We start from the raw sequence: 26,867 nt of genomic DNA on the forward strand, positions 1-26,867 counted from the left end.
TCGCTTCAATCTTTGCAGCCTCTTCCTCTTAATCTACACAACCTTAAAAACGCCTGCCTTTAGCTTTCCCTCGCATTCAAGCTGCTGCTCCAGCCCTGCTCTTCCCTCTATAGCCATATCTTTTAAGAGTGTTCTACACTTATTGCTGCCACCACCTCTTATTTTTCATTCACTGAAAACCCCCAAAGCATATACTGATAGCAAATATGCCAGGAATCAAAACACAAAATGATGTCCCTCAATACTGAAAAGCCTGGATGTAACTGGAAATATGGCAAACATATTTAGTAACGGTTGCTTACAGATTTCTCAGCGCCTCTCTCTCTCAGAGGAGCCCAGGCATCACTTGTTCTTGGGCGGCAATGTAGAAAGCTTAGTGGAGTATCCAACAGGCAGCATCTAGGGAGCTAAGAGATTCTGATGCAGTATTCCCTTTAAAACATTTGAATGTGTTCATATCACTACAAATGTGCATACAAATTCATAGAGCCAATATTCACTGCAGACATAAATGAGGGTGAGGCATCCATAGGAAAACAGCACAGTAAAGTAGAAATCAGAAAAGCTCTGGGGTCACACATTAGGGTTCAAATGTGTGACCTCAAAGTGGTTTCACTTATTGGCTGCGTGATCTTGGGAAACTTCTCAGAGCCTCAGTGTCTTCATCTATAAATTGAGATAATGCCTAACTCCAAGGGTCTGTCTGTTCCTTCCTTCTTCCCTTTCTTCCCTCCTATCAACAAAAACTTACTTAGCACTATTTGCCAGGCACTGTTCTAAGGGCTGGGGATGTAGCAGTGAACAAAACAGACAAAACTTTCAGCCCTCATGAGATTTACATATACTATGGACTGAGTGTGTCCCTCCAAAATTCGTATGTTGTATGAAAATTCATGTTACATTTCAGTTGTATTCATAGCTGTACAGAAAATAAATAGTATAAAGAAGTAAAATAAAAGCAGTAACAAAAGTAGAAAAACAAGAGGGGAGGAGGAGAAGAGGTATAGCTGGAGGAGGCTGCAATTTTAGTTGGGGGAGGGGATGTCAGGAAGGGCCTCCCTGAGAAAGTGACATTTGGATAAAGAAAATGTAGATGAAAACCATGTGGCCATAGGACATTCCAGGAAGAGAACACTGAGTGCAGAGACCTTGGAGTGGACGTTTGAAGGCAGAGGGTTGAGAAGCAGCGAGGAGAACAGTGTGGCAGGAGCTGGTGAGGGGTGGAGGGCGGTGAGACAGTGAGGCACCAGGTCAGAAAAGGCCTGCGGGAGGCTGACCTTGTGGGCTTCGTGAGGTTGCACAAGCTGGAATTTTCTATGTGGAGTGAAACGGGAAGCCTCTGGAGGGGCTGGGTGACCAAATCTGAGTTATGTTTTGACAGGATCACTCTAGTTGTTGTACTGAGGTTCAATGTCAGTAGTAGGAAGCAAGGGTGGAAGGAGAAGTGTACTACAATAAAAACCAGGCCAAAGATGAACGAGGACTAGAAGGTGGGCGTGGGAGGGATATGTTCAGATTTGGGATCTGCTGAGGGACTGGACATGCGGCATGACCGAAAGGAGCCAAGGATGACTCCAAAGTATTTGAGCAACTGGCAGAAAGGAGATGGAGAAGAATAGCCAAAAAGCTATGAAGTGGCTAGCGCTATGCCTGGCACACAGGAGAGGATCAAATATTAGTTCTTCTTTACATCTCAAAATTTCAGTTCTGACTCAGAGCACAGGCAGCCAGCTCTAACGTGCAAGCGTCCCAACACTGGTTAACTTCCTCTCAAAACCAGAACACCTCTCATTATCTAATTCTTCTTTTGCCAGGGAGGAGGAGGTGAGATCTTAGGTTTCATGTGGTCGTCAAGGGCTGGGTGCTGATCTGTGTTTCCCCACTGAACAGGGAAGGATCAATGAAAAAGACAAGTAAACCACATGGTAAAAACTCAAGAAAATTTTAAAGAAACAGCATTCGGTGTTATGTGCTATCTCAGTGTGTTCATGCTGCTACAACAAAATACCATTAACTGAGTGGCTTACGAACAGCAGAAATTTGTTTCTCACAGTTCTGGAGGATGGGAAGTCCAAGATCAAGGTGACAGCAGATTCGGTGTCTGATTCAATGTCTGATGAGGGCCTGCTTCCTAGACGGCCATCTTTTCACTGTAACCTCACACGGTAGAAGGATGGGCTAGCTCTCTGGGGTCTCTTTGATAAGGGCACCAATTCCTTGATCTAATCACCCCCAATGACCTCTTGACACCATCACCTTTGGGGTTAGAATTTCAACATTATGAATTCTGGGGGGACACATTCAGTCCATAGTATAAGAAAATTTCTCTAAGTCCTATAACAGAGACTCAGTTTACTGAGTTCAGGACATAAGTGATGAGCTACAGATGCTCAAGTTTTAGGGGATGGGGGTGGGAAGACAGCTACGGAACACACATCAAGGTGTGCTAAGAAAGCCAGGGCTAGGAGAGTATATCCAGACTGATATTTTCCCAGGTTTTGCTCAGGGAACCCTTTCATTGCCACATTTGCCAACCAGCTCAACCTAAGTTCAATTTTAGGAGTCAAAGGGCCCAGCCTGTCTCCCATCCCAACAGCTGGAAAGATGCCATCCAGCACTGTCATTTTTGAGTGCAGGAAAAACATCACGGCTCAAAGGTTCCAAGAAGTCCACAGGAAATCTACCTAGCCTTAGTCTAAACAATTGCAGAAAAACAGTCATTCCTGTCTCAAGATAAACATCCACTTTTAGTCTATACATGGAAAACTAAAATTACGAATCAAAAATTGGATACTGTTAGTTGCTTTGAATGGAAAAAGAAAGGATGGATTTCCAGAGAAAAATCTACTCATTGGAATGGATGGGGCAGGGGAGGGTTGGGTTAGAAAACCATGAACCACATTCCCATATGTAATTGTGCTCTTCCCTCTCAAATTTAGCTCAAATCTAGTTTAGCTTTGTGTAAAGAAAATGGTGGAACAATTGAATGGCCAGTCAAATGGGGTCAGATAAGTTAGTTTCCCAAAATGTGGTTTGGGGATCAATGGCAAACACTTCATCTGTTGAGCTCCAAATTGTACAGGAAAGCACAAAGAATGCCCCCCTCCCTCCTTTCGTCCTGCCTTTCTAGTCAGTTGTTTTAGGGTCTAAAGGCCTTTTCCTTTCACAAGGACCCTTAGTTTGTTTCCTCTGGGCTTTAGGGAGGGTGAATTTCTACTCTAGATGGAGATATTAGGTTAATGAGAAATGCCGGAGGCAGTTCATGACTTTGTACTAGACTGAGTCACTCTGGCCAGAAAGAACAGTTTGGTAACTCTGCAATCTACCTACTGCAAACAAGCTATGACTTGGTTTGGTTTTAGCTCTAATTATATAAAAAGTGAGTCAGGGTTTTTGGGTACCCCCCTCCCGCCGCCACACACACACACACACACGGTGTGACAGGCTGTTGTTTTTGTTTGTTTGGGCCCGCTCAGTGAAAGGTATAACTGTTTTACCCACATAAAAATACTTGCAAAGGCCAGGAGCGGTGGCTCACGCGTGTAATCCCAGCACTTTGGGAGGCTGAGGTGGGTGGATCACCTGAGGTCGGGAGTTCGAGACCAGCCTGACCAACATGGAGAAACCCTATCTCTACTAAAAATACAAAATTAGCCAGGCGCGGCGGTGCATGCCTGTAATCCCAGCTACTCGGGAGGCAGAGGCAGGAGAATTGCTTGAATCTGGGAGGCGGAGGTTGCGGTGAGCCGAGATCACGCCATTGCACTCCAGCCTGGGCAACAAGAGCAAACCTCCATCTCAAAAACAAAAACAAACAAACAAAAAAAACTTGCAAAAAAATAATAGTTAACATTGTATATATGCAGATTATGGTCAAATCATGACAAATAACAATACTAGGCTCAAAAAGTGAAACATTCAGTTAAGTCTCTTCCCCTTTAAATTCACGTGGTGGGTGGGGGCGAAACAAGGGAAAACAAAGGGATGTACAATGAGCCAGTCTTTCCCCACTAGGCCAGCTCCTCATTCCAGAGGCCCACCTGCTAAGCTCCACTGACCCCTCCCTAGTCCTGCTGCTGCACACCCCAGGCTCCCTCCTGCTGGGACTGCTCCCTGTGTGCCTCCTCTTGTCCCCACCTGTCTCTTGTCCACATGGCAAGCATCTCCTTGGACTTCAGGATTGGACACCGGCGTGCCTTCCCCTGTACAGACCTTCCTTGTCCTGGGTAGAAGAGTCCACCCCTTCCTGAGATCCCCCTACGGGAACCCGCACAGACGCCAAACTCAAACCTGGAACACTTTCCCACATGTGTGTGACTGCAAGTCCTCCTCCCCTGCTGGATGGTGACCCCAAGGGGAGAGGGCTTTGTTTTGTTTATGTCTGTGTCCCCTGTGCCTAGCACAGAGCCTGGCATTTCTAGTTGTCCATATATAGTTGTGAACTTGCTCTAGAGACACAATAAATAGACCTGTTAACATGAGGTTATGCTTTTTGCACATAAATCTATAGTCAGCTCGATGTGTGGAGTTAGAGCAAAGTCAAAACTCCTTCACTAAGTGTCTCAGACAGGGTTAGAACAATTTCCTGGTTTTGGCCACACGCTTTGGCCTGGATGGTACAGCATCTACAAAAGAGCTAATTATACAACAGAGGGTAGCACAGGAAATGACTTTAAACTGTGACTCAAATTCTCTGTATCCCCTTGATAATACAGCCTTACATGGTTAATCCCTGCAAATATATTGCAGAGAGGTTTGAGAATGAAGCCTACTAGATAGAGTGCTGCTTTTGCACTGGTATTAAGAGGACGGGCTCTGAATCAGAGAATCTCGGTTCTTAGCCTGGCTCTCCTTGTAACCTTGGGCAAATTAGTTAATTTCTCTGAACGTCAGTATCCTCATTTACAAACTAGCATTCCACAGGGTCGTTATGAGGATTAAACAAATCAATCTGTATGAAGACTCAGAACAGTACCTGGCACATAGTGAAGCAGTCAATAAATATGAGTATCTTTTTGTTGTTGTTTTTGAGACAGGGTCCTGCTCTGTCACCCAGGCTGGAATGTCATGGTGCAAACACAACTCACTGCAGCCTCAACTTCCTAGGCTCGGATGATCCTCCCACCTCAGCCTCCCATGTAGGTGTGACTACAGGCGGGTGCCACCACACCCAGCTAATTTTTGTATTTTTTGTAGACAGTTTTTTTTTTTTGTCATGTTGCCCAGGCTGGTCTCGAACTCCTGAGTTCAAGCAATCTGCTCACCTCAGTCTCCCAAAATATTAGTACCATTTTTAAAGCTATCCATTCAGTTACTAGTTTAAATTCAAAACTTATTTCAACTGGACAATCAGTATCAGTGTCTATCCCATGTTTTCTGTATAGCAATGCTGAGAAATAAAGATAAATGTAATTAACATTTTAAACACTTACGGTAAGGATACACTAACATATTCCGCACGGCTAAGTTAACTACTCCATTGTAACTATTTATTTCATAAACTGCATGGCAAGCCTGACAAGCCTACTGGTCAACTTTGACAAAAGATTATGTGAGACAAATGCCAAGGAAATACAAAATTAACATTGTTGTTACTCCTTATCAGACCACAGACAAAGACAAACCCACCAACAGTCCAGAATGAAGGAAACAGGTTGTTGGCTTTTGATTGGAATTTCCTAGGATTGTTACCATGTAGTACAAGATTAATCTAAATGTTTCTTTGCGCATAGACAAGCTTATGTGGAATGTATCAGAATAATATAATAAAGGCTTAGGTTTATGTGTGAACAAAACTGCTTTCAAAAATGTATCATTATCAGGCTGATTAAGAAAATACCACAGATTTAAACATACCTGAGGCCTATAAATAAGTTAGTTTGCTGCTTACTGGGGGTGGGGGGAATACACAGGCTAAATAAACAAATGAAAGTACAGGAAAATCAAACACTTTCAAACGAGCTTTTTTCCTTAAGTAGGTGTAACTAAAATCCAGCTGTATGCTAGAACTACTGAGTATTTTCAAGATAGTGCGTGCTGTGGCATTTTAAACCACAGAGCCAAGCTGCTACCACTGCCACCTCAACCACCAAACTTTAAGGGCACACGCTGTGCGCTGACTCATTTCATCCTCCCAGCAGTACCCTTCACAGCTGGCAAGTGGATTTTCCAAGCAAAAGGGAGAAACCTAGAACACACCACAAATAGGTACCTATTTTTGCCTTGATGTGTCAAAGTCAGAGAAAAGGGCAAAATTCAAGCAGCTGACCAATAGCATTTCAACAACAGGATGTTCCCAGGGAGACTGCGGCAAAAGATGTCTTTCATAGTATATGTAATTCCACAAAAATAGCAGTTAAAACCAATACGGCATCAGGCACAATGAATGACAATTTCAGGTTAGAAATAACCAAATGCTCAGCCTCTAATTTGTTTTCTTCTGTTTTGAGGGATAAAACAGAGGAATAAAGAATGTGCTGGAAATTTGGGGAATGCACTTCAAACTTCTTTCCTCCTCCTCCTCCTACACACACACACACACACACACACACACTCTCTCTCTCTCTCTCTCTCTCTCTCTCTCACTCTCTCTCTCTCTCTCTCTCCCCACCCCCCACCTCCTCCTCTTTGTAAAAGGTCTTTAATTAGCTCACATCCTATCCTGACCAGGGTTGCCTAATACATTCTGACACCAGCCTGTTGGCCCGGCAGTGGGGTCTAAGTGCAGGCCTGATTAGCGGGATCCCAGTGGATCCCCTGCCGCTCTTATCTCCACAGATGCCTGATGAGTTTGGTATCTTCCTCCCAGCCCTCCCGGGAAGCTGCCCCAGCAGGTGCCCATTGGCAATAGTTTTGTGTTACAGGCCTGAATGAATGATCCCCGCAGGAGCTGCCGACTGTTTTCACAGACACAGAAGGCAGTCAAAAGTCCACTGCGTGAACTTGGAATGACCCCAGCTGCAGAGTCACTGGCGGGTTCATCGGGAGGGCAGGCACGCTTTATTAAACAACTAATACTCTTCACAGATAACTTTCCGAAAAAGCAAAAGTGTTAACTCTTTGCAATCTTGCTCTGACAAAACACTTCAGCTGTGGCGGGGCTCCCTGTGTGACTGAGGGTCTGAACCCAAGTGAGGGCTGTGAGATGGAGGAATGGCGCCAGCAGGGACCATGATTTCATCTGGCCTGAAGAAGGTTGGGACTCAGTCACCATTTGGTCTACTGTTTTTTTTTCCCCCCCCAAGCGTTCCAGATTAAAGCGAAAAGGCAAAAAGCAAAGGTTTTGAGCACCTACTCCAGGGAGGACAGTGTGGCCGGGAGTCAGCCTGACAGTTACAGCCCCCAGCCAGGCCGGCTCTCAGCACCTCCAGAACAAGAGGGTGGCCCCGGGCTCATTCTGCCACATGCCTGTGCACCCTCGCAGACATGCGTGGGCCCCCGTGGGGCTTCCATTCTAAGTTACCAGGAGAGAAAAGGTACTAAGGTACTAAGCTGTGAAGGCCATTGCAAACTCTCATCACCTGTGGGGCTGGTGGGGCAGTCATTTTGTTGGCAGCAGCCAGATGCTGTGCAGTGAGTTCCTTTTAGAAGGACTCAGACGCCAGGCACAGTGGCTCATGCCTGTAATCCCAGCACTTTGGGAGGCTGAGGCAGGAGGATCACTTCAGCCCAGGAGTTAGAGACCAGCCTGAGCAACATAGCGAAACCCCATCTCTACGAGAAAAAAAAAATTTAGCCAGGTGTGGTGGTGTGCACCTGTAGTCCCAGCTACTCAGGAGGCCAGGTTGGGAGGATTGCCTGAACCCAAGAAGCAGAGGTTGCAGTGAGACAAGATGGTGCCATTGCACTTCAGCCAGTGAGACTGTCTTAAAAAAAAAAAAAAAAGGGAAAGGATTCAGAAAAGGAAAGGGGTTCAGATCAAAGTGTTCTCATAACGAAGACAAAGCCATCCCAAGTTCTTCCAGGGTTGCTGGACAGCAGGCAACTGGACACATCCACATTTTCAGTGTCCACTGAGAGGAACAGCAAACAGCCACTTCTGTCCTAGGGCAAGAACCAGTACTAAAGATGTTTTCACTCTTTTCTTTTTTTTTTTTTTTTGAGACGGAGTTTTGCTCTTGTTGCCCAGGCCAGAGTGCAATGGCACAATCTAGGCCCACTGCAACCTCCGCCTCCCCAGGTTCAAGCGATTCTCCTGCCTCAGCCTTCCAAGTAGCTGGAATTACAGGCATGCACCACCATGCCCGTCTAATTTTGTATTTTTAGTAGAGATGGGGTTTCTCCAAGATAGTCAGGCTAATCTCGAACTCCCGACCTCAGGTGATCCGCCCGCCTCAGCCTCCCAAAGTGCTGGGATTACAGGCGTGAGGCACCGCACCTGGCTTGCTCTTTTCTTTCACACAGCCTTTAGAAAGAACCCGATTGACAATTCTAACAACATACAGAGAAAAACATATGAACATTTAGAAAAATTTTAAAATTCATTTTAACCCACAAAGTTAGATTAATTTTGGCATCACCCAAAGACTATGTGTCTATTAAAGTTTCATCTCTACTACATCTCACCACTGCCCACTAAATCTAATTATAAAGGGATTCCCTATTTCTTTCTTTTCACGGGGGCAGGTCTTGTTCTGCTTTCAGGGGAGATGCAAAAGTTTTGCATGGGTTTACTCACTGGGTAAGATTCTGCTGAAGGACTAGTAATAGAAGGTGCTTTAAGGAGCTGTACTACCTGCAGCCCCTTCCAGTAAGCTGACCTTGACACAGAACAGACTGGTTCAGTGCAACAAACCCTTGAGGGCTTCCTAGATCGCAGGCTAAGTGCTTAGGGTTAAAGATACCAAGACGAGTATGACTTAGTCCCTTGTGCTCATGGAACTCAGTATAGTATGGGAGACAGACATACAAATGGATAAAAAATAACGAACGCTGAGAAGATATACAGTAGGCAAGGCTTACACCCTACTACTTTTCTCCCCCTCACTCCTACCAAGCAGGTGCCCACAAGCTGCCGGCCCAGTCTCAACAATCATACTAGATCTGTAGCCAGAAAGCCTGGGTTTGAGGGCTAGCCCTGTGACTAATTAGCTGTGAGAACCTTACAGGGTCTCAGTTTCTCTACCTATAATTTGAGAGGGCTAAAGGCTGGCCTTAAGGTTCTTTCCCAAATCTGCTATCCAAAGAGTTTCTACTGAATATCAGCGATTGTGTTAAGAGTGTGCATCTGGGAAAAGCTATTGTAGCTTTGCCATATTCAGCTGGAATAACTAAGAAAAGTTTTAGTGTTGACACATCTCTTAGGAAGAATACAAGATGGGGTTAAATAGGCAAAAGTTAGAGAGTTTAAATTATCATATGAAATATTATTAAAACTAGGCTTCTCACCAAATTCAATTTTTTAACATAAGTTAGACACAGCTCACTGTTACGTTTTTACCTTTTACAGAGAAACAAGTGGCAAATTCTTCCTGTGTTTAGTCCTAAGATATTTTATCTCTCCATATAATTTATTTGTTGAGGCACCTCAGTTTGTCACGTTAATTGATTTCTAAGCAACTCTTCTGTAGCAATCCTACAATTTCACTTGCTAATTCTACTGGACACAAAATCCAAACAGGCTGGTAAAATCTATCTGGCTTTGCCCCCTTTTGCTTTGTTTCTTAGTGATCGTAGGACAGGAGATTTGCATGACCCGCTGAGATTGTAGAACCAAGCATTCACACAATCTGGCGTGGGTGCTAGGAAAGCAAGGCCCTCTTGGAAGCAAGATGTTTCACAGCTGTCTTCACGGCATCAGAAGCTCCTCTGGCTCTCCTCTGAGAAGGCTTAGTGTGGTAGGAAAAGAGTGGGCTCAGAGTTTGTGAAGCCTGGGCACCATCACCTGGTTCCAACACTGACTGCACAGTCTTGGCAAAACCATTTAACCTGTGTAACTTAATTTCCCATCACTGGAAGGGAAATGATAATCATACCTAACTTGCTGGCCCCACTGGGATGTTGCAAGGTTAAATTATCTCACAGACATGAAAGTGCTTTAATTCCTGAAGGAGGAAAGAGTGCTTTCTAGAGCAGCAGTGTGGTCTTTGGAAAAGAGCCTGGGGCTGTAAAGAGCCTGGTCCTCTTCCACAAACTCCCTGTTTGACCCTCCAGAAGTTAATTACCTTCACTGTGACTCAATTTCTTTATCCGTCAAATGGGGATAAACTTGACTCTTTAATGCATAAGTTTGTGAAGATCAAATAGCAACAGGAGGATGCTACAAAGGTTGAATTGCTATAAAACTACAAGGAGCCATGAGTGCCTCCTCTTTTATAACTAACTTTGGCATGATCCTTGCTCATTTCCAAGTTACCAATAAAGAGAAAATTACCTCAATGGCCACAATATCCTGCTTTGAACATTACGATGGCAACAAAACTGAGACAAGGGGCTGTTTTGGGAAGCATGTTCTGCTTAATTTTCATTTCAGTGAAAACAATTAAGGTTTCCAGACCAATGTTTTATTATATAAATTCAATAGCTTGCAGGAAATGTTTACTTCAAATATTTTCCTCGAATAAAGCAAATATTTCCCATAAATATTCTTTTAATTCATTAGATTAAAAGGGACTAGGTTTTCCTCTCCTTCCTCTAAACCAGCTTCCTGCTACCTTAAGCCAAGCCTGGGTCCAATCAATAGTGCCCACCTGGCCTCATCAGAGCCAGGTCAGTATCTGCTAAGCGCTTGCTGTGCCCCAGTGCTGTGCTAGACCTGAGGCATGGGGAAGGGAGGAGAAGAAATAGGATCCTAAAAGTCAATGTCCTTTTCCTGTCTATATTGCTATAGTACGATTTTGGCTATTCACCAGCTTACAGATATGTTTGGGGGGAAACTTGTAAATAAACTTTTAAAAAGTTTGTATGGGCTAAGTGCAGTGGCTCACGCCTGTAATGCCAGCACTTTGGGAGGCCGAGGTGAGTGGATCAGCTGAGGTCAAGAGTTTGAGACAAGCTGGCCAACATGGCAAAACCCCATCTCTACTAAAACTGTAAAAATTAGCCTGGCATGGTGGTGGGTGCCTGTAATCCCAGCTACTTGGGAGGCTGAGGCAGGAGAATCACTTGAACCTAGGCGGCAGAGGTTGCAGTGGGATGAAATCACACCACTGCACTCCAGCCTGGGTGACAAGAGTGAAACTCCATCTCAAAAAGAAAAAAAAAAAGGTTTGTTTCCATAAAAAACAGAAAATAGCTAGACAATAACACATTCATTGAATGTACAGCATGTGAAAAATGCTATGCCAGATAAAAGACAGCCCACATGGATACAACCTGGATCACTTTAATTTTCCTTACAATAACTATTTATGGCTAGAGGGGAGACTGGCAAAAAAAAAAAAAAAAAGTTGTCAGATAAAATCCTGGCCCCCTCCACAGGGTCTACTCTGGGATGCAAATAAATACAGACTGTTGCATTCCATCTTTTGTCTCCAGCCAATCTCATCCTTGAGGAACACAATCAAGTGTTCTTACCCCTTGCCCCACAGCACTTCTCTCATGGAACTGTGCAGTTTGCACAGACCCCACTGCAATACTTATTTCCTCTGGATTATCATTACTTACTCCTTCTCTGCCTTACCTGTTCCACATCCTCACAAAAAGAAGAAAACATTTTCTAAGTCTTCCTTTCTAACATTCTTTCACAGCGCCCAGCACCTAATTGGTGATGTGAGAAATGTTGACGGATATCAGAGATGTGTGCACAAATGGTTACAATTCAAGGTAAAATCTGGTGCCTGCTGTAATGGAAGCAAACGGGGCCATGGGAACTCACCGTGGGGAGAGATCACATTCTTAACATGGCAAGTGGGCTGGGCCTTACAGACTTGGAGCCTCTGGCCAGAAACAGAGAAGGGCACCCCAATCAGAGGCAAGACTGAGTACAAGCGCAAGGGGAGGACAGCACAAGCATGACTGGAGAAATGGCGCACAGTCCACTCTCTGTCATGTTCTCTGCACACTTTAAACCTGACTTCTCCAATGTGGCTCCTAGTTTTTGAGCTTATCTTGATCATCCTTATGTGCCTAACTAGAAAATGTCCTTGTTCTTAGGAATGGCACTGGAGGGCTTCCCCACTGGTGTGTAATAGAAAAGGAAAAGCGAAGCTGTAATTCCCCCTTGCCTGCTGGACGTGAGTGTGATATGCCTGTGCCTGTATCCAGGGACCAACTGCGCCTCCACATCACTACTTCAGGACATGCTGAGGCCTCCCTTCCAAGTCAGGCAGGACATGCCATCATGTGGCTATAAGGAAAGCCAAGGAAAAGCCAGACTCTCACCCGCTTCTAGAATTATCTTCCTTTTCCTCTTAGGGGGGATTCTCCCTCATCCCCAACACTGTAGAAATTACTTAATGTAATGTCCTGACATAAGCTTAAATTTTCTCCCTACCATCCTCTGCTTCACAAAAACTGCTACAAGAATTATTCTTGTCATACATTGTTTCTTTGTGAACTCTCAGATATATGACTCTGAAATGCCTCATAAAAATAGCAGCATGGTTAATGAACAGTGCAACAAGCCTCTAAGAGGGAAAGATACATTTTTCTCCACCTCTGTTCTCTGAAACTCATTCTGCAGGGAAGGAGAGGCTAACAAGGCTCACAGACAACACTGGCATTGAAAAACCCAACTATAATATGGAGACTATGTTGTGAATCTTAACCTGCAGTATCAGGTTAAGAAGTACAGCTGTCCCTCAGTATCCATTGGGGACTGGTTCCTGGACATGCAGGAGACACCATCCATCCACAGATGCTGAAGTCCCTGATATAAAATAGTGTGGTATTTGTATACAACCTACACACATCTTCCTGTATATAAATCATCACTAGATTACTTATAACACATTACTTTACCATGTAAATGCTATGTAAATAGCTGTTATCCTGTATGCTTTAGGGAATAATGACAAGGAAGAAAACATGTACACGTTCAGTGCAGACACAACTATCCTTTTTTTTTGGTTTTGATCTGTGGTTGGTTAAATTCATGAATACAGAACCCACAGATAAGGAGGGCTGACTGTGCTGTCCAGCAATGTTCCAGGAGTCAGGGGAGCTAGGAAGAACTGCAAAAGCTCCACCACTTTTTGTTTGGCCATCTTGAGCAAAATTATTTACTTCCACCGGGTCTCCGTTTCTTCATCCATAAAATGGTAACAGGAGTGATAATAATAATAATAATAATAATAATAATAATAATGACAATAATAATACCATTTACCTAGTTTTAGGCTTATAGAAAGGATCAAAGATATCTAAATGCTTTACCAACAACTAAAAATAGAGACAAATATAAAGTGGTATTATTATTCTTCCAATAAGGAATGATGAAACTCTAAATCATATTGTTCCATTCCTCCAAGAAGCAAACCATAGTTCAGTTCAACAGAACTAAATTTATTTATTTATTTATTTATTTCTTGAGACGAAGTCTCACTCTTGTCGCCTAGGCTGGAGTGCAATGGCGTGATCTTGGCTCACTGCAACCTCCACCTCCCAGGTTCAAGCAATTCTCCTGCCTCAGCCTCCCGAGTAGCTGGGATTACAGGCGCCTGCCACCACACCCAGCTAATTTTTTTATTTTTAGCAGAGACGAGGTTTCACCATGTTAGCCAGGCTGGTCTCAAACTCCTGACCTGAGGCGATCCACCCGCCTCAGCCTCCCAAGGTGCTGGGATTGCAGGTGTGAACCACTGTGCCCGGCTGCAGAACTAAATTTAAAACTCTCAGGAATAACACACTATCCCCAACATTCTCCCTCTGGCTTCTTAATTCAAGCAATGGTGTCACTAAGCATCTGAAAGCCAATCTGTTAGCAGAACTGAGAGACAAAAAATCTACAAAATTTGAAAAGCTATAGGACAAACTAAGGGGAAAAGGGTAAGGAAAGAAAAGGACTATTGGGGACAATGAGTTTATTTTCTGCCTGTAATTGTTAGTGGGAATGCACAACTCTCCCTAATTCTGGGTACTCTGCCCTGAAAATTAAATACTATTATTTTAAAATGATATCCTAGTTGTTTAGAAATGCTTAAAGGAGTGAAGTTCAGGAAATGGCTTAAAGAAATTACAACTTAACACATAGCATTTAGAGGCAGAGTCATCAGGAAAGTGATCTGAAGCTCACTGTCAGCTCATACCAAAGTGGTCCAAAGCTCTGCTCTGCTTCCCGGGCCAGGCAGGAGGAAAGGCCTGGGGACTGCACATCCCACATGATTTAAATTTGAATAAATCTTAGAACAGGAACATCAGCTGGGTCAGCTTACTCAAATGATTTTGAGTCATACATTTTCTATTTGAATGAAGAAAAATCTCCCAATCCTCTTCTCTCATTTCAACCCTTTTACACTAGATTAGAGATTTCCAGATAGTAAAGATTAATTCGGAAAGCTTAGAAATTACAGTTGGAAAATTCCAAGGCCCAACACAGAGGTGTTAAAGTTGGGAATGAATGGAAGACTGCTTGAGCTTTACTTTTAAGTAATGTTGTTTCCAACGGCTCATGGTTTTGCTTCTACAACGTTTTGAGTTTGGTAAAAGATTATACCTGAGAAGTTGCATTGTGTGGAGGAAAAATAGAGGCTGCCTCCCAAATTAATTTTTTTCCAAAACTTCTAGCTCCAATGAGTCATTATTAAATTTCAATCAAGGTTCCTGAAGAGTCTGAGTCTAATTTTTCTCATCTGTAAAATGGGCTTAATCCTCCTTCCCTCCCTCCCTCCCTCTCTTCCTCCCTTCCTTCCTATTGGGTATATGTGAAAGTTACATGAGAGAGCATAGGGAAAGATCCTAGGCCCATATTCGACATGTAGGAGTTAATAAATGATGGCTACACTCTTCACATCGCTGATTTTTTTTTTTTTTTTTTAAAGACAGAAGCAACATTGTTCTGTCACCCAGGCTGGAGTGCAGTGGCACAATCTCAGCTCACTGCAACCTCCGCCTCCTGGGTTCAAGCGATTCTCCTGTTTCAGCCTCCCGAATAACTGGGATTACAGGCATGCGCCACCACGCTTAGCTAATTTTTGTATTTATAGTACAGGTGGGGTTTCACCATGTTGGGTCATGTTGGTCTCGAATTCCTGACCTCAGGTGACCCACCTGCCTCGGCTTCCCAAAGTGCTGGGATTACAGGTGTCAGCCACCGTGCCCAGCCTGGTTTCTGATTTTTAAGCGTGATATTGACCAAGACATTCCCTCTTTCTCCTAAGAATAAACTTTGATTCAGCTTTTCTTCAAGATGGAGACAGACTTTTAGGAAGAACAATTATAAGGGAGAAAGAAATTTTAAAAAAAAATTAGAAAGAACCTTCCAAACAGAGTGAGTGTCTTGAAAATTTTATCTCACTTGAAGTTTGTCACAATTTTTCAAGAAAGGCCAAAGACTGATATGAAGAATACTGAATCACGGAAAAGGGATGCATGACCACAATGCCAAGGGTCACCAGCCAACCTAAGAAAGCTTGAACATATGATTCCTTTATAAACCATGTTTACACTAGGGTAGAAAACCACTACTTTTGGGGGACACAAATATTTTCTGTCTTTTCAACTTAGCAACTGAACATACTTTTCTACCACACAGGCTCCAGTTTTGGAAGATCAAGTGAATTCCTCTCAAATATGACATGTTCAGGCCTTAAAAAAAAAAGAAATCTGAAGAAGCTTGTTCTTAACTGAACGACCATTAGGAAATGAAGAAGTTTTGAACTTTTTCTTTCTGTTTCAAAAACAGGACATCAATAGTGGCATCACTCATTCCCTGCTCTGTCACTTCTGGCTACTGAGCTACCTGATTAGGGTGGAAAAGGGGGAAAGCTAAACCCTGCTCACCTGGCTCCTTCATGAGCAAACTCTGCTCACCTGGCTCCTTCATGCACGAGGCTGCTCAGTGAGGTACATGGGGACTGCCTGTGAATTTTGGTCACTTGCAGTTCTCATGACACCACTCTACCCCGGCCCCCACAAATATACTTTTATCAGATCCCCCAAGATGGTTGACAGTTGCCCAAGTTAGAGTGAGTCATTCAGCACCTAAAATTTGCTTCTAACCAAAAAGAGCTCAGACTAAGGGAATGATTTTAGTACTCAAAATTATCAGAGGAAAATAAAACAAAAATTCTGATGCCAAAAATTTGAGTCATTTCCCTATGTACAACAACTCGAAGGTACCTCCTCTTGGCTGGAAAAGAAATCCCTCGGGTGACTTGTTTAGGATCAAAGTCTTTTTGAAAATAGAAAGCCTTACATTCTCTAAGGGAAAGATCACTGTCTGAAGTGAATTTCATTTACCCTGAAGTTTTGTGCCAACTTAAATACACTAAAACCCCAATGCTTATGAGAAGGCATTCACCTATTACTTGCTTATAGGTACATGGAAAAGCTATTATGGGGATAATCAGCTCAACTATAAAATGGAGCAGTCATACATAATGACAAAAACAGATACAAGTCATAAATTGCCTTTTCGCCTTCAGAATCCATGCAGGGACTCACTCAGTGCATTCTTTTGTGCAAAGATAAAATTTTCACCTTGAATAAACATTGCTCTTAGTTTTGTTTGAGCCTTATAAATACAGTGACTGCAAAGTAAACAACAACAAAAAATGCTGTTTCCTAAACAAAAGGCAGATGGGCCCCTCTCTCCTCAACAAGGTCATAGTATATATGATAGAAGGCTGGCTGATGGCAGGGGCTGGCTGAGAGTCTCTGTGCAGGGACAGGAAAGTCAGTTTCCACTGGATCATGGCTAGGCACCAAATCTGGTGTCCTGGGACAAAGGGCTGGTGAAAGGTTTGCTTCGAAGAGAAGCAGCTCCTCCACACTGCTGTCCCAAACAGAAACCAAAGAAATGGAACAAAATGGTATTTAAAGTCCTAGCTAGATTTTCTACTGAACTATCTGAACTGTCTGAATTTCTCGTTTTCTCAGTCTCAACTTGCTTGTATTTATCTTCAGACAGTTTTCCTAAAAGTTATCAAAGTTCACTGTGGGACTAGGTAGGGCTTTTTGTTTGGTTTGCTTTTTATTTTATTTTTTTGGTTTATTTGTTTAACATATAGAGGCATGTCTAGAATAAATCTTGTAGTTAAGTGATATCTCAAAAGTCTAATTAAAAATAAGAACTGAGATGCCAGTATAGAAGAGCCAGGTCTCAGCTCTGTAGTGACCTGGCTGATCTTGGGAAAGTCACCTGACCAGTCTGGGCCTCAGTTTCTTCATTTACATAATGGGGCTAAAAATGCCCATCTAGCTACTGACCAGGTAATTCTGACGATCAAATGATATCACATGAGTAAAACCATGGTTGCAATTGCCAAGGTTCTTATTGCCTATAAAGAAGACGGTGACAGCCACAAACAACCTAACACGAGAATGACAGTGGGCACCAGCACTTCCTGAGGACCTGCTTTGTGCCAAGAATGCTACGATAGTGGTCACTGACCAGCTACACAGTGACGTCAAATAAGAGGCTTCTGGTGGGAAGTCAGCAGTAATTAATGTTTCATATTCTCTGCAGTGCCTAGAAGAATGCCTTACAAACACAAAGGAAAAACATCCTGTAAGAAAAAAAAAAAAAAGACCTTCAAAATTAGCTGGACTTGGATTCAGATCCACCCCTGTCACCTCTAGCTGTGTGACCTTGAAGACTTAACTTCTCTAACTCCCAGTTTCCTGATTGGCAGAATAGAGCTTAACATACAGAAGACAATGCATATAAAGGGTCTCTCACCAAGCCTAACCAACAGGAGGTGCTCAACAAATGTTTATACATTAGTATGTATTCCACAATGAAGTGCAGTGTTTCAACCCTGTTCCTACACCTTTTCCTACTAATGCTGTTTGTGCCAAGAAATCATCTAAAAAATTAGATCTTTGTCAAATTCATAAAAAACAAAACTGATTTAAGACAATGAAACAATGGCTAAAACAACATAGAATAAAATGCATTAACTAAAAACTGGCAGAAAACTCACATCTCCTTGACAAAAATTTGATCTGCAGAATTTGAGCTGGGAAATTTGGGCCTGGTAGAAATAAATACCACAAAGCAAAAGAGAAAAATAGAAAACTACCATACAAGTATAAAAGTTATTAGTAAAATTAACATGTAGCAAACAATGAACAATGAATTCTAATTTACATGAAGAGCAAATAACCACTATGAAAATAATTTGTTAAGAACACAACAAATTATGAAAATATCTGTATTCATAAACACAGAATCAAAACAAACATGGTATCAAAAAGGTACCCAGAATCAAAAGCATCCTATATTGACTTGATAAAGACATACTGAAGGGGATGAGGCTGGGCGCAGTGGCTCAAGTGTGTAATCTCAGCACTTTGGGAGGCCAAGGAGGGCAGATCACTTGAGGTCAGGAGTTCAAGACCAGCCTGGCCAACATGGTGAAACCCCGTCTCTACTAAAAATACAAATTAGTCGAGCATGGTGGCACATGCTTGTAATCCTTGTAATCTCTGCTACTCTGGAGGCTGAGGTGGGAGGATCGCTTGAACCCAGGAGGGCAGAGAGTTCGGTGAGCCGAGATTGCACCACTGCACTCCAGCCTGGGCGATAGAGTGAGACTGTCTCAAAAAAAGGGGGATGGAAAGTAGGACAGAATGAGCAGAGGTTTCATTAGTGATGACTGAAAGTGCTTCTCTCCTTTGCTGGAAGAAATTAAGTATGCTGTTGGCTTTCTTCCCTTAGGAAGACCAGATAACAGCAGTGCAGAGCGCAGTTTCTACAGGGGCAGAAAAGACAGTGGGATCATTTGCTCTATTGTTAATATCTGAGATTTTGTTAATTTAAGAAGTACTTTATTTATTTTGTTGAGGATAGCTATGTATGTGAAAATATCACACAAGAATGAAGGTACAAATGAAGCTAGAGTCTATAAGAGAGGAAATTTCATCAATAGGGGGCCTTCCCAGTTCTCTGCCTTTAAAAGACGTTAGAGTGTCTTGCAGATATTCTTCACATGACACACAACTAGAAGAAAGTATACTTTTTGCAACTCATGCTGCAGAAAGAAACTTTCTCCTCTGACATGGGTTTGGAATATGAAATGCTGTCATTTTCTTAAATAAATCACATTCAGAGAAGTCCTTCCAGAAGCGATTGCCTTGCCATGACCTCAGGAATGGGATCAGATCTTTGAAGTTCCGCTAAGGGCTAGAGTCATCTTGCCAAGACCCAGGCAGGGGAGTCATGGGTTAGATGCTCACAATTTGGTGGCTAAGACTTAAATCTTACATTTGAATCCATATGCTGATTTCTAGCGTTGGGAGATGAGAAAGAAAGGCAAAGAGAAATAACTGAGATAAAAGGGCATAGGTTATTTCCTACTTATATTTCCTTGAAGCCAATATTAAATGAATTAAACAACAGAGATGAAATGAGACGTTTCTTTTGCAGGAACGCTCTGGGGGGAGAAAAAAGAAATGAGAAATTCCACAAGTGGATACACTATAGACCTGAAATTTAAAATTTGTGCATCTATCCACAGATGACTAAACCCTACAGGTCTATTATCTTCTTATGTGACAGAATGAATTCCTTTTAACTCCTCACTGGGTTTCATATACTTCATCTCTTTTGCTCCTCAGGCCAGTGTGACAGGGGGAGTTACCATCATCTTTTCATAAATGTTAAAAACAAATCTCTTAACAGAGGAAAAGATTATTTAAAGGTAGAAATACAATTAAAGTGCTGGCAATCCTGACTACCAGCCCCAAGCTCCCCTCAATGTACAAACCTATGTCTATAATAATGGCTTACAATCTTTGGAGGCAAGAATCTCTCCCTGAGGATACAAAAGAAACATTGGACCCTCATCCCAGAAAAATGCACATTTATACAATATTTACAATTAATTTAAGAGGTTTATGAACTTCTCCACTACACTCAAAGCCCATTCAACCAGGCTAAAGCCCTCTGGTCTTTGCAGTAAAGTGCAGTGCACTGGCAGGGGCTCAGTGAGGTGCAGTTCTGTCCCCTCTGACCCTTTTTTAATCACTGGAACTCAGGCACTCTTTAAAGCAATAATTGACACAGGCCAACAGTTGATTCTTGTGGTCATTTGTACTTCCTCAAACTCCTCTGGTGTACACAGAGAAACAAACAAAACATTCCCCTAAAACAACTTTAAAGGTTAATTTCAACCCACAAAACTACAAGAAAATGCACATCTTTAATCCAACCACATACGTGCAGAATCACAGATGACCTGAATGGGTATTCAACTGATAGACCCATTTAGATCTACCATTTCCTATAAGAAGTGGTCATTTTGTGTTTATTTGCTTTCTCATCTTAGAGATATAACTAGTTTTTGCATCTCTATAAACACCTAAGATTGCTGGTATCAAAATACAGTCATGTGCCAAATAACATTTTGGTCAACTACGGGCTGCATATACGACAATCCACCCATAAGATTATAATACCATACTTTTACTCTACCTTTTCTAGGTTTAGATATCTTTAACATGCTGTACAGTTTTGCAGCCTAGGAGCAATAGGCTATCCAGATAGCCGAGGTGTGGTATAGGCTGTATTCCACCTAGGTTTGTGTAAGTATACTCTATGATGTTCGCACAGCAATGAAATCACCTAGTAAAATGATTCTCAAAATGTATCCCTGATGTTAAGCAATGTGATATAGTATGGTGTTTGTCCCTCAAATCTCATGTTGAATTATAATCCCCAATGTTGGAGCTGGGACCTGGTGGGAGGTATGTGGATTACAAGGGTGGATTTCTTATGAATGGATTAGTACCATCCCCTTGGTGTTCATGATATTGAGCAAGTTCTCGTGAGATCTGGCTGTTTAAAAGTATGTAGCACCCCCCCCTTCTTTCCCTTGCTCCCACTCCTGCCATGTGAGACACCTGCTTCACCTTCCACCATGATTGGAAGCTTCCTAAGACTTTGCCAGAAGCAGATGCTGGCATCATGCCTCCTGTACAGCCTGCACAACCATGAGTCAATTAAACCTCTTTTCTTATAAATTACCCAGTCTCAGGTATTTCTTTAGAGCAAAGCAAGAATGGACTAATACACAATCTATGCCTGTAAATTACATAGCAATCCCCTCAGGTGCAGCCTGTGGCTCCAATACTAGTAGCTTATTAAAGGCAAGACAACTATATGAAGGAACCCAACCCCATGGGAAGGGAAGTTCCCATACAAGAGGACTCGTTCCCTGGAAAGCAATACCCTTATATAAATCTGGCAACATACAAAGCATGATACCCAATCAAATGTATTATCACTGCCCCCAGGCCTTCATATAGATCCAGGATGAGGGTGGGGGTAGGGAGGACACTGCCCTTTCTTTCTGCCTAAGTTATAATCTCATGCTGACCCTCAAGCTTCAAAAACAGTTTTTCAGGGAAAACAGAAAAACCAGGAAACAAACGAGACTTCCACAAACCAAGGAGAATAAACGGCCAATCCTTTCACTAGGATGTTGCCAGGAGACCCTGGAGAAACTCCTAGGAGGTCTCTCCTGTTAAGATGTCACAGGCACTTGAACAGCTTCTTCATTCTTAACCCAGTGAACTATGGAGGTTCCTAAGAGTCAAACTGGCCCTGATGGGGTTTGACTCTCCTACTCTCAGTGTCCCAGACCCTCCTTCTCTGTAGTTCATAATAGATTGGTTTTCATTTCAAGAGCACTAATGGCTTCCTGGTGGCTCAAGTCTCGATGCAAATACTACAGTCAAAGTAATGACCTATTTATCTTCTTCACTCTGTATTTTTCAAAATTTTTGTAACGTCATACCTTATTTTGTTCTCACAATAAACCTGTAAAGTAGGTGCATTTCTATTCCACAGTGAGGAAGTCCTATTGTTAAATCATAAGCATCTTCATTTTTAAAATTATGGTAAAGCCCAGGGTACAAAAACAAAGAAATTATAAAACCAAGAAGACTTTCTTATGTCAATTAGAATTCAATAAAGTTAATAAAATTTAATAAAATATGTTAACTGGGCATTTACAACCAAATATTTAAGTTCATTCATTTATATCAAGTCCAAGAGCTAAAGCAAGAAGAGTGAGGGATCTGTGTTACCACTATGAGGTTTTATGATGCGTGAGGGGTAAGGGAACATGGAAGTGTGAGAAAGGATTCAAGGCAGAAAAGTACACGCTAGTTCAGACTTTGAACCTGGGTCTCACCACTTTCAAACCATGAGTGGGAAAGTCTCTCTAAAAGACTGTTGCTGTCTGGGTACAGTGGCTCACACCTGTAATCCCAGCACTTTGGAAGGCCGAGGTCGGTGGATCACTTGAGGTCAGGAGTTCGAGACCAGCCTGGCCAAATGGCAAAACTCCGTCTCTACTAAAAAATACAAAAAATCAATGGGGTGTGGTGCCGGGCACCTGTAATCCCAGCTACTTGGGAGGCTGAGGCAGGAGAGTTGCTTGAACTCGGGAGGAAGAGGTTGTAGTGAGCAGAGATCGCACCATTGCACTCCAGTCTGGGCGACAGACCAAGACTCTGTCTCGAAAAAGAAAAAAAAGAAAAAAGAAAAAGAAAAGACTGTTGCTTATTTTGAACCACAAGCCAAACAGTACACTTTGGTCTGGTTCGATAATCCTACAGAACTGATCTGACCAATCTATCATCCCTAGAAAATAGTTTGGGGAAAAAAGAATAAATTCTCAGCTTTCACACATTATTAACGAGAACACCATACCACAGAGAAATGCTATTCAACTCGACTCTCTTACCTCCTCTTCAAGATACATTTCTATGCGGTGCCACAAAGATCTCTTTGGTAAAGCTACTTTTATGTCATATCACCCTGTGGCGCAAGTACACCTATGATCTCACTACAAAAATGCTCTCTCCACAGTAAATAAGCAGAGAGTACAGGTGTTTCCTCCAAATGAGTTCATTCATGAAAAAGCCAGTCTCTACAAGAAAAGTGTGTTGAGATGAAAGGAAGAGAAAAAAAGCAGAGCTCTTTGGAGGGCTGTATGTCAAATAGCAACTACCTTCAACTCGCTTCACCTTTTCCAGCTTCGCATATAACCAATTCCTGCCAGAAAATACAGAATGAACTAAGAAAATGTCCACGAATTAAGATGTCAGTGAACAAACCAGTCAACTAGCTGCAAGATACTGGAGAATGACATCACTGTCCATCTGCTGCTGGTTTCAGGCAGCTTAAAAGGTTGTTGTCATTATAGAAGGCTGTACTTCAGCTTGGACTTTCCCTGTAAACTGTGGGCAATAACTGGTAGATCTCAGGCAGGAGAATGGCAAGATCCAGTGAGTTCATTCTGGTGGCACAGTGAAAGGTGTAGGGGTCATCGTGAAAGGTCCAGGGTGCTGGGGGCTATTGCAGTGACCCAGGTAAGAGATACGCAATGCCTGGACTAAGGCAGTGGCAATGGAGAGGAAGGAGGAAGAGGTATTTCAGAGGTGGACTCAGTGCACCTGGTGGCAGGTGATTGGAGGTGAGGAAAAGGCAAGGCATGTGGGCAATGAAGCAAAAGCCATGAATGTAACTTCTCACAGCCCATTAACTATAAAAGAAATTGTAGTACTGTAGAGGACTCGTGAGGTTAATTATAATGGAATTTCACCTCTATTTCCTTACCTTGGCAGCAGAGTTTGATACTCCGTGTGTAACATTTCTGATGAGGCCCCCGACATTTCCATATTTTATCAGTCCAGTAACCCCTTCAGAAACATCATTCAAAAGCCCCATAGGATTGCCAAGAAAATCCACTGATCCCAGGATTCGAGCTGCCTGGCTGAGGAGTTCCTGCCAAATGGAACAGGAAGAGAAAAGTCCAATCAGCACCTACTTATATTTGCAGATACCAGTGTCCCAAGCGAAGAGCTTAGAAATCTATTTTGTTCTCCATTCTCATTACTACAAGTAACGAGATTAAAAGCTTTTAATCTTCATCAACTGCAAAATAATCTCCTGTCCTTTCAGGAGCACCACCTAAGCTTCTCCCAATACACATATCCCAATACACATACTCTTCCAAGCCAGTTAGAAGAATAAAAATAGCTATGAAACAGGAAGCATTCTTATCAGTATTTGCTACTATATACATCATACTCTCCTTTTCATCATGCCTACAAATAGAGAAGTAATCACCAGCAGGGAGAATTATAAAAGGAAAGTGAGGAAGAGAGGTAGATTTACAGTTCCTCTCATAAGCTGTGGTGTGGGTGGGGGGCCTGAAGAAGGCATGGAGAGACTTATCAAGCAAACCTCCACTGTTTCTTTCTTTGAAGCAGGGTCTCAGTCACACAGGCTGAGGTGAGGTGGCATCACCGTGGCTCACTGCAGCCTTGACCTCCTGGGCTCAAGCAGCCCTCCTACCTCAGCCTCCCAAGTAGCTGGGACTACAGGCAAGACCTCTACAACCAGCTAATCTTTTTTTTCTATATTTTGTAGAGATGGGGTCTCAATATGTTGCCTAGGCTGGTCTTGAACTCCTGAGCTCAAGTGATCCTCCTGCCTTGGCCTCCCACCAAGTACTCGGATTACAGGTGTGAGCCACCATGACTGGCCCCCTCCACTCTTTCTGTACTTCCAATTGCTTGATCCCAGGTTCCAGTGATATCTGCTGTATCACTTTCCTTAGTTAGGTGGAAATATCACCAATTAGGATAGTCAAAAAAGGAAACGGGGAATGGAGAAAAGGAAGTGAGAATAAAATATATTTTAACTTTGAAAGCTACTAAATTTGATACGATCTTGACCTATCTATTCATTGAAGAATATGCCTTGCCTTTACTTTTTGATCTTTGCAGTCTGGATAATAAATACAAAATGGAAAATGTCCAAGGTGATTTAAAAAATTTCAAGTTCAACCCAAATGCAGGATCCCATAGACTCTAAGAACATGGGTGTAGTTGCTGAAAGAAGGCCCATGCCTGGTAAATAAAAACATTATTTTGTTATTATTAAAGCATCAACTAAACCATTAAGAGTCATGACTAATCTAGCAGGAACCCCTCAGACTAGCTCTGAGGGATGAAACTAACAGCTCATAGGTCAAATGTACTATCTCAGGATTTTCATGACACATACGGGTTTCTTGGGAAGTGACCTGACCCGTAACACAACAGAGTTGAAATGTTTAACTGGGTTCTCAATAGTAATGTCTTAGTAACCAAAATTCCCAAACATGTTTAACTGGGTTCTCAATAGTAATGTCTTAGTAACCAAAATTCCCAAACAACTAAAACAAACATTCTGTTTATGCTCCAGCCAATGAGTACTTCTCCAAGCCTCACCTCCTGGAAATGTTTGAGGATATCATTGATGATGAACTCCTTGGTCTCATAGGGATGTACCCGAGTGAATGGATCTAGATTAATCACAGCGTCTTCAAACCGTATCAAAGGAAACCCCAAGGTGCTTTTTAGGGCCTAATTAGGGAAGAAAGGAAATGACATACTTAAGTCATATGATGGCCTTCTGTGATACTGTAATTCTAGATTCCATTAAAGCTACAAGTCATGTTAACTTTCGAATGAGGGTCAGGTTTTGATGTTTATAAATAAGGATTTTCCCTATAACTATAAAAGTAAAATACTAGGGAAAAATACATATATAGACAGACATATATCACCCAAGTCACATATATCACACAGAAATAAACACTATCAGTTTGTGTCATAATTCCTTTTAGTCTGTTTTGTATCAGTTTGTCATGTTTTACTTTTTGAGTGATGTATACCACACACACAGAAAAGTGTACTAATCAAATGTATAGTTCAAAACCCAAATGATTTTTCCCAAAGTGAACACAATAATGTAACCACCACCAGATCAGAAAGCAGACTGTTATCCCCATCTTGGAAGCAGCCCACTCACCATGAGCATGCTCCCACTCCCTCCTCCTTCCTCCCCAAAGACAACCACAGTGATGACATCTATCACTACAGGTAAGTTCTTCTGCTTTAAACTGCATATAAATGGAATCATCAGTATGCACTTCGTTGTAGGTGGCTTCCCATAGACAACATTACATATGGGGGTTTCCTAGATTGTTGCATATAGCTGTAGTTTGTTAACATCCATTGCCATATAAATACTCCATTGCAAGAATAAAACAATGTATTTAACCACCATTGTTGATGAAAAGTTCAAAAGTTGGGTTGTTTCAGGCTTTTTGCTATTATGAATAATGCTGCTATAAACAACATTAGACATGTCTATGGCAGACTAGATAACAGGATCTCACTCTGTTGTCCTGGCTGGAATGCAGTGGCACAATCACAGCTCACTGCGGCCTTGACCTCCTGGGCTCACGCGATCCTCCCACCTCAACCTCCTTAGCAGGTGAGGCTACATGTGCAAACTACCATGCCCAGCTAATTTTTGTACTTTTTGTAGAAAAGGGTTTTCACCATGTTGCCCAGGCTGGTCTCAAACACCTGGGCTCAACCAATCCGCCTGCCTTGGCATCCCAAAGTGCTGCGATTACAGCTGTGAACCACTGCTCCCTGCCTAGCTATGTCTTTTGGGGCACATTTATGCATTTTTCTTGGACATATCCTGGGAGTGGAACTGGGTCATAAAGAATGTACATGCACAATCTTAATATATTCTGCCAAACAGTTTTCCAAAGTGGTCAAACCAGTTTATGCTCCATTCAGCAGTCTACAAGATCCCTTGCTATTCTACACCCTCATCAACACTTGGTATAGATCGTTTAAAAAAAAAAAAAAGATATTCTGGCTAGGAGTGGTGGCTCATGCCTGTAATCCCAGCACTTTGGGAAGCTGAGGTGGGAGGATCGCTTGAGGCCAGAAGTTCAAGACCAGCC

At 42.5% G+C, this 26,867-nt stretch overlaps 1 protein-coding gene across 6 annotated transcripts in view; it reads right to left on the reverse strand.

Annotated features, from left to right (window-relative positions):
* VPS13D (vacuolar protein sorting 13 homolog D) overlaps positions 1 to 26,867 on the reverse strand; it is a 281,804-nt gene that overhangs the window by 71,698 nt on the left and 183,239 nt on the right. For all 6 annotated transcript variants that reach the window (XM_031007143.3, XM_055384705.2, XM_031007141.3 and 3 more), the window contains 2 exons: positions 25,330 to 25,464; positions 23,669 to 23,836 (listed from right to left, as the gene is read on the reverse strand). In XM_031007143.3, the coding sequence (XP_030863003.3) occupies positions 23,669 to 23,836; positions 25,330 to 25,464 (303 nt within the window). The remainder of the gene's footprint in view (positions 1 to 23,668; positions 23,837 to 25,329; positions 25,465 to 26,867) is intronic.

This window comes from Gorilla gorilla, chromosome 1 (genome assembly GCF_029281585.2).
Source record: "Gorilla gorilla gorilla isolate KB3781 chromosome 1, NHGRI_mGorGor1-v2.1_pri, whole genome shotgun sequence".
Taxonomy (NCBI): Eukaryota; Metazoa; Chordata; class Mammalia; order Primates; family Hominidae; genus Gorilla; species Gorilla gorilla.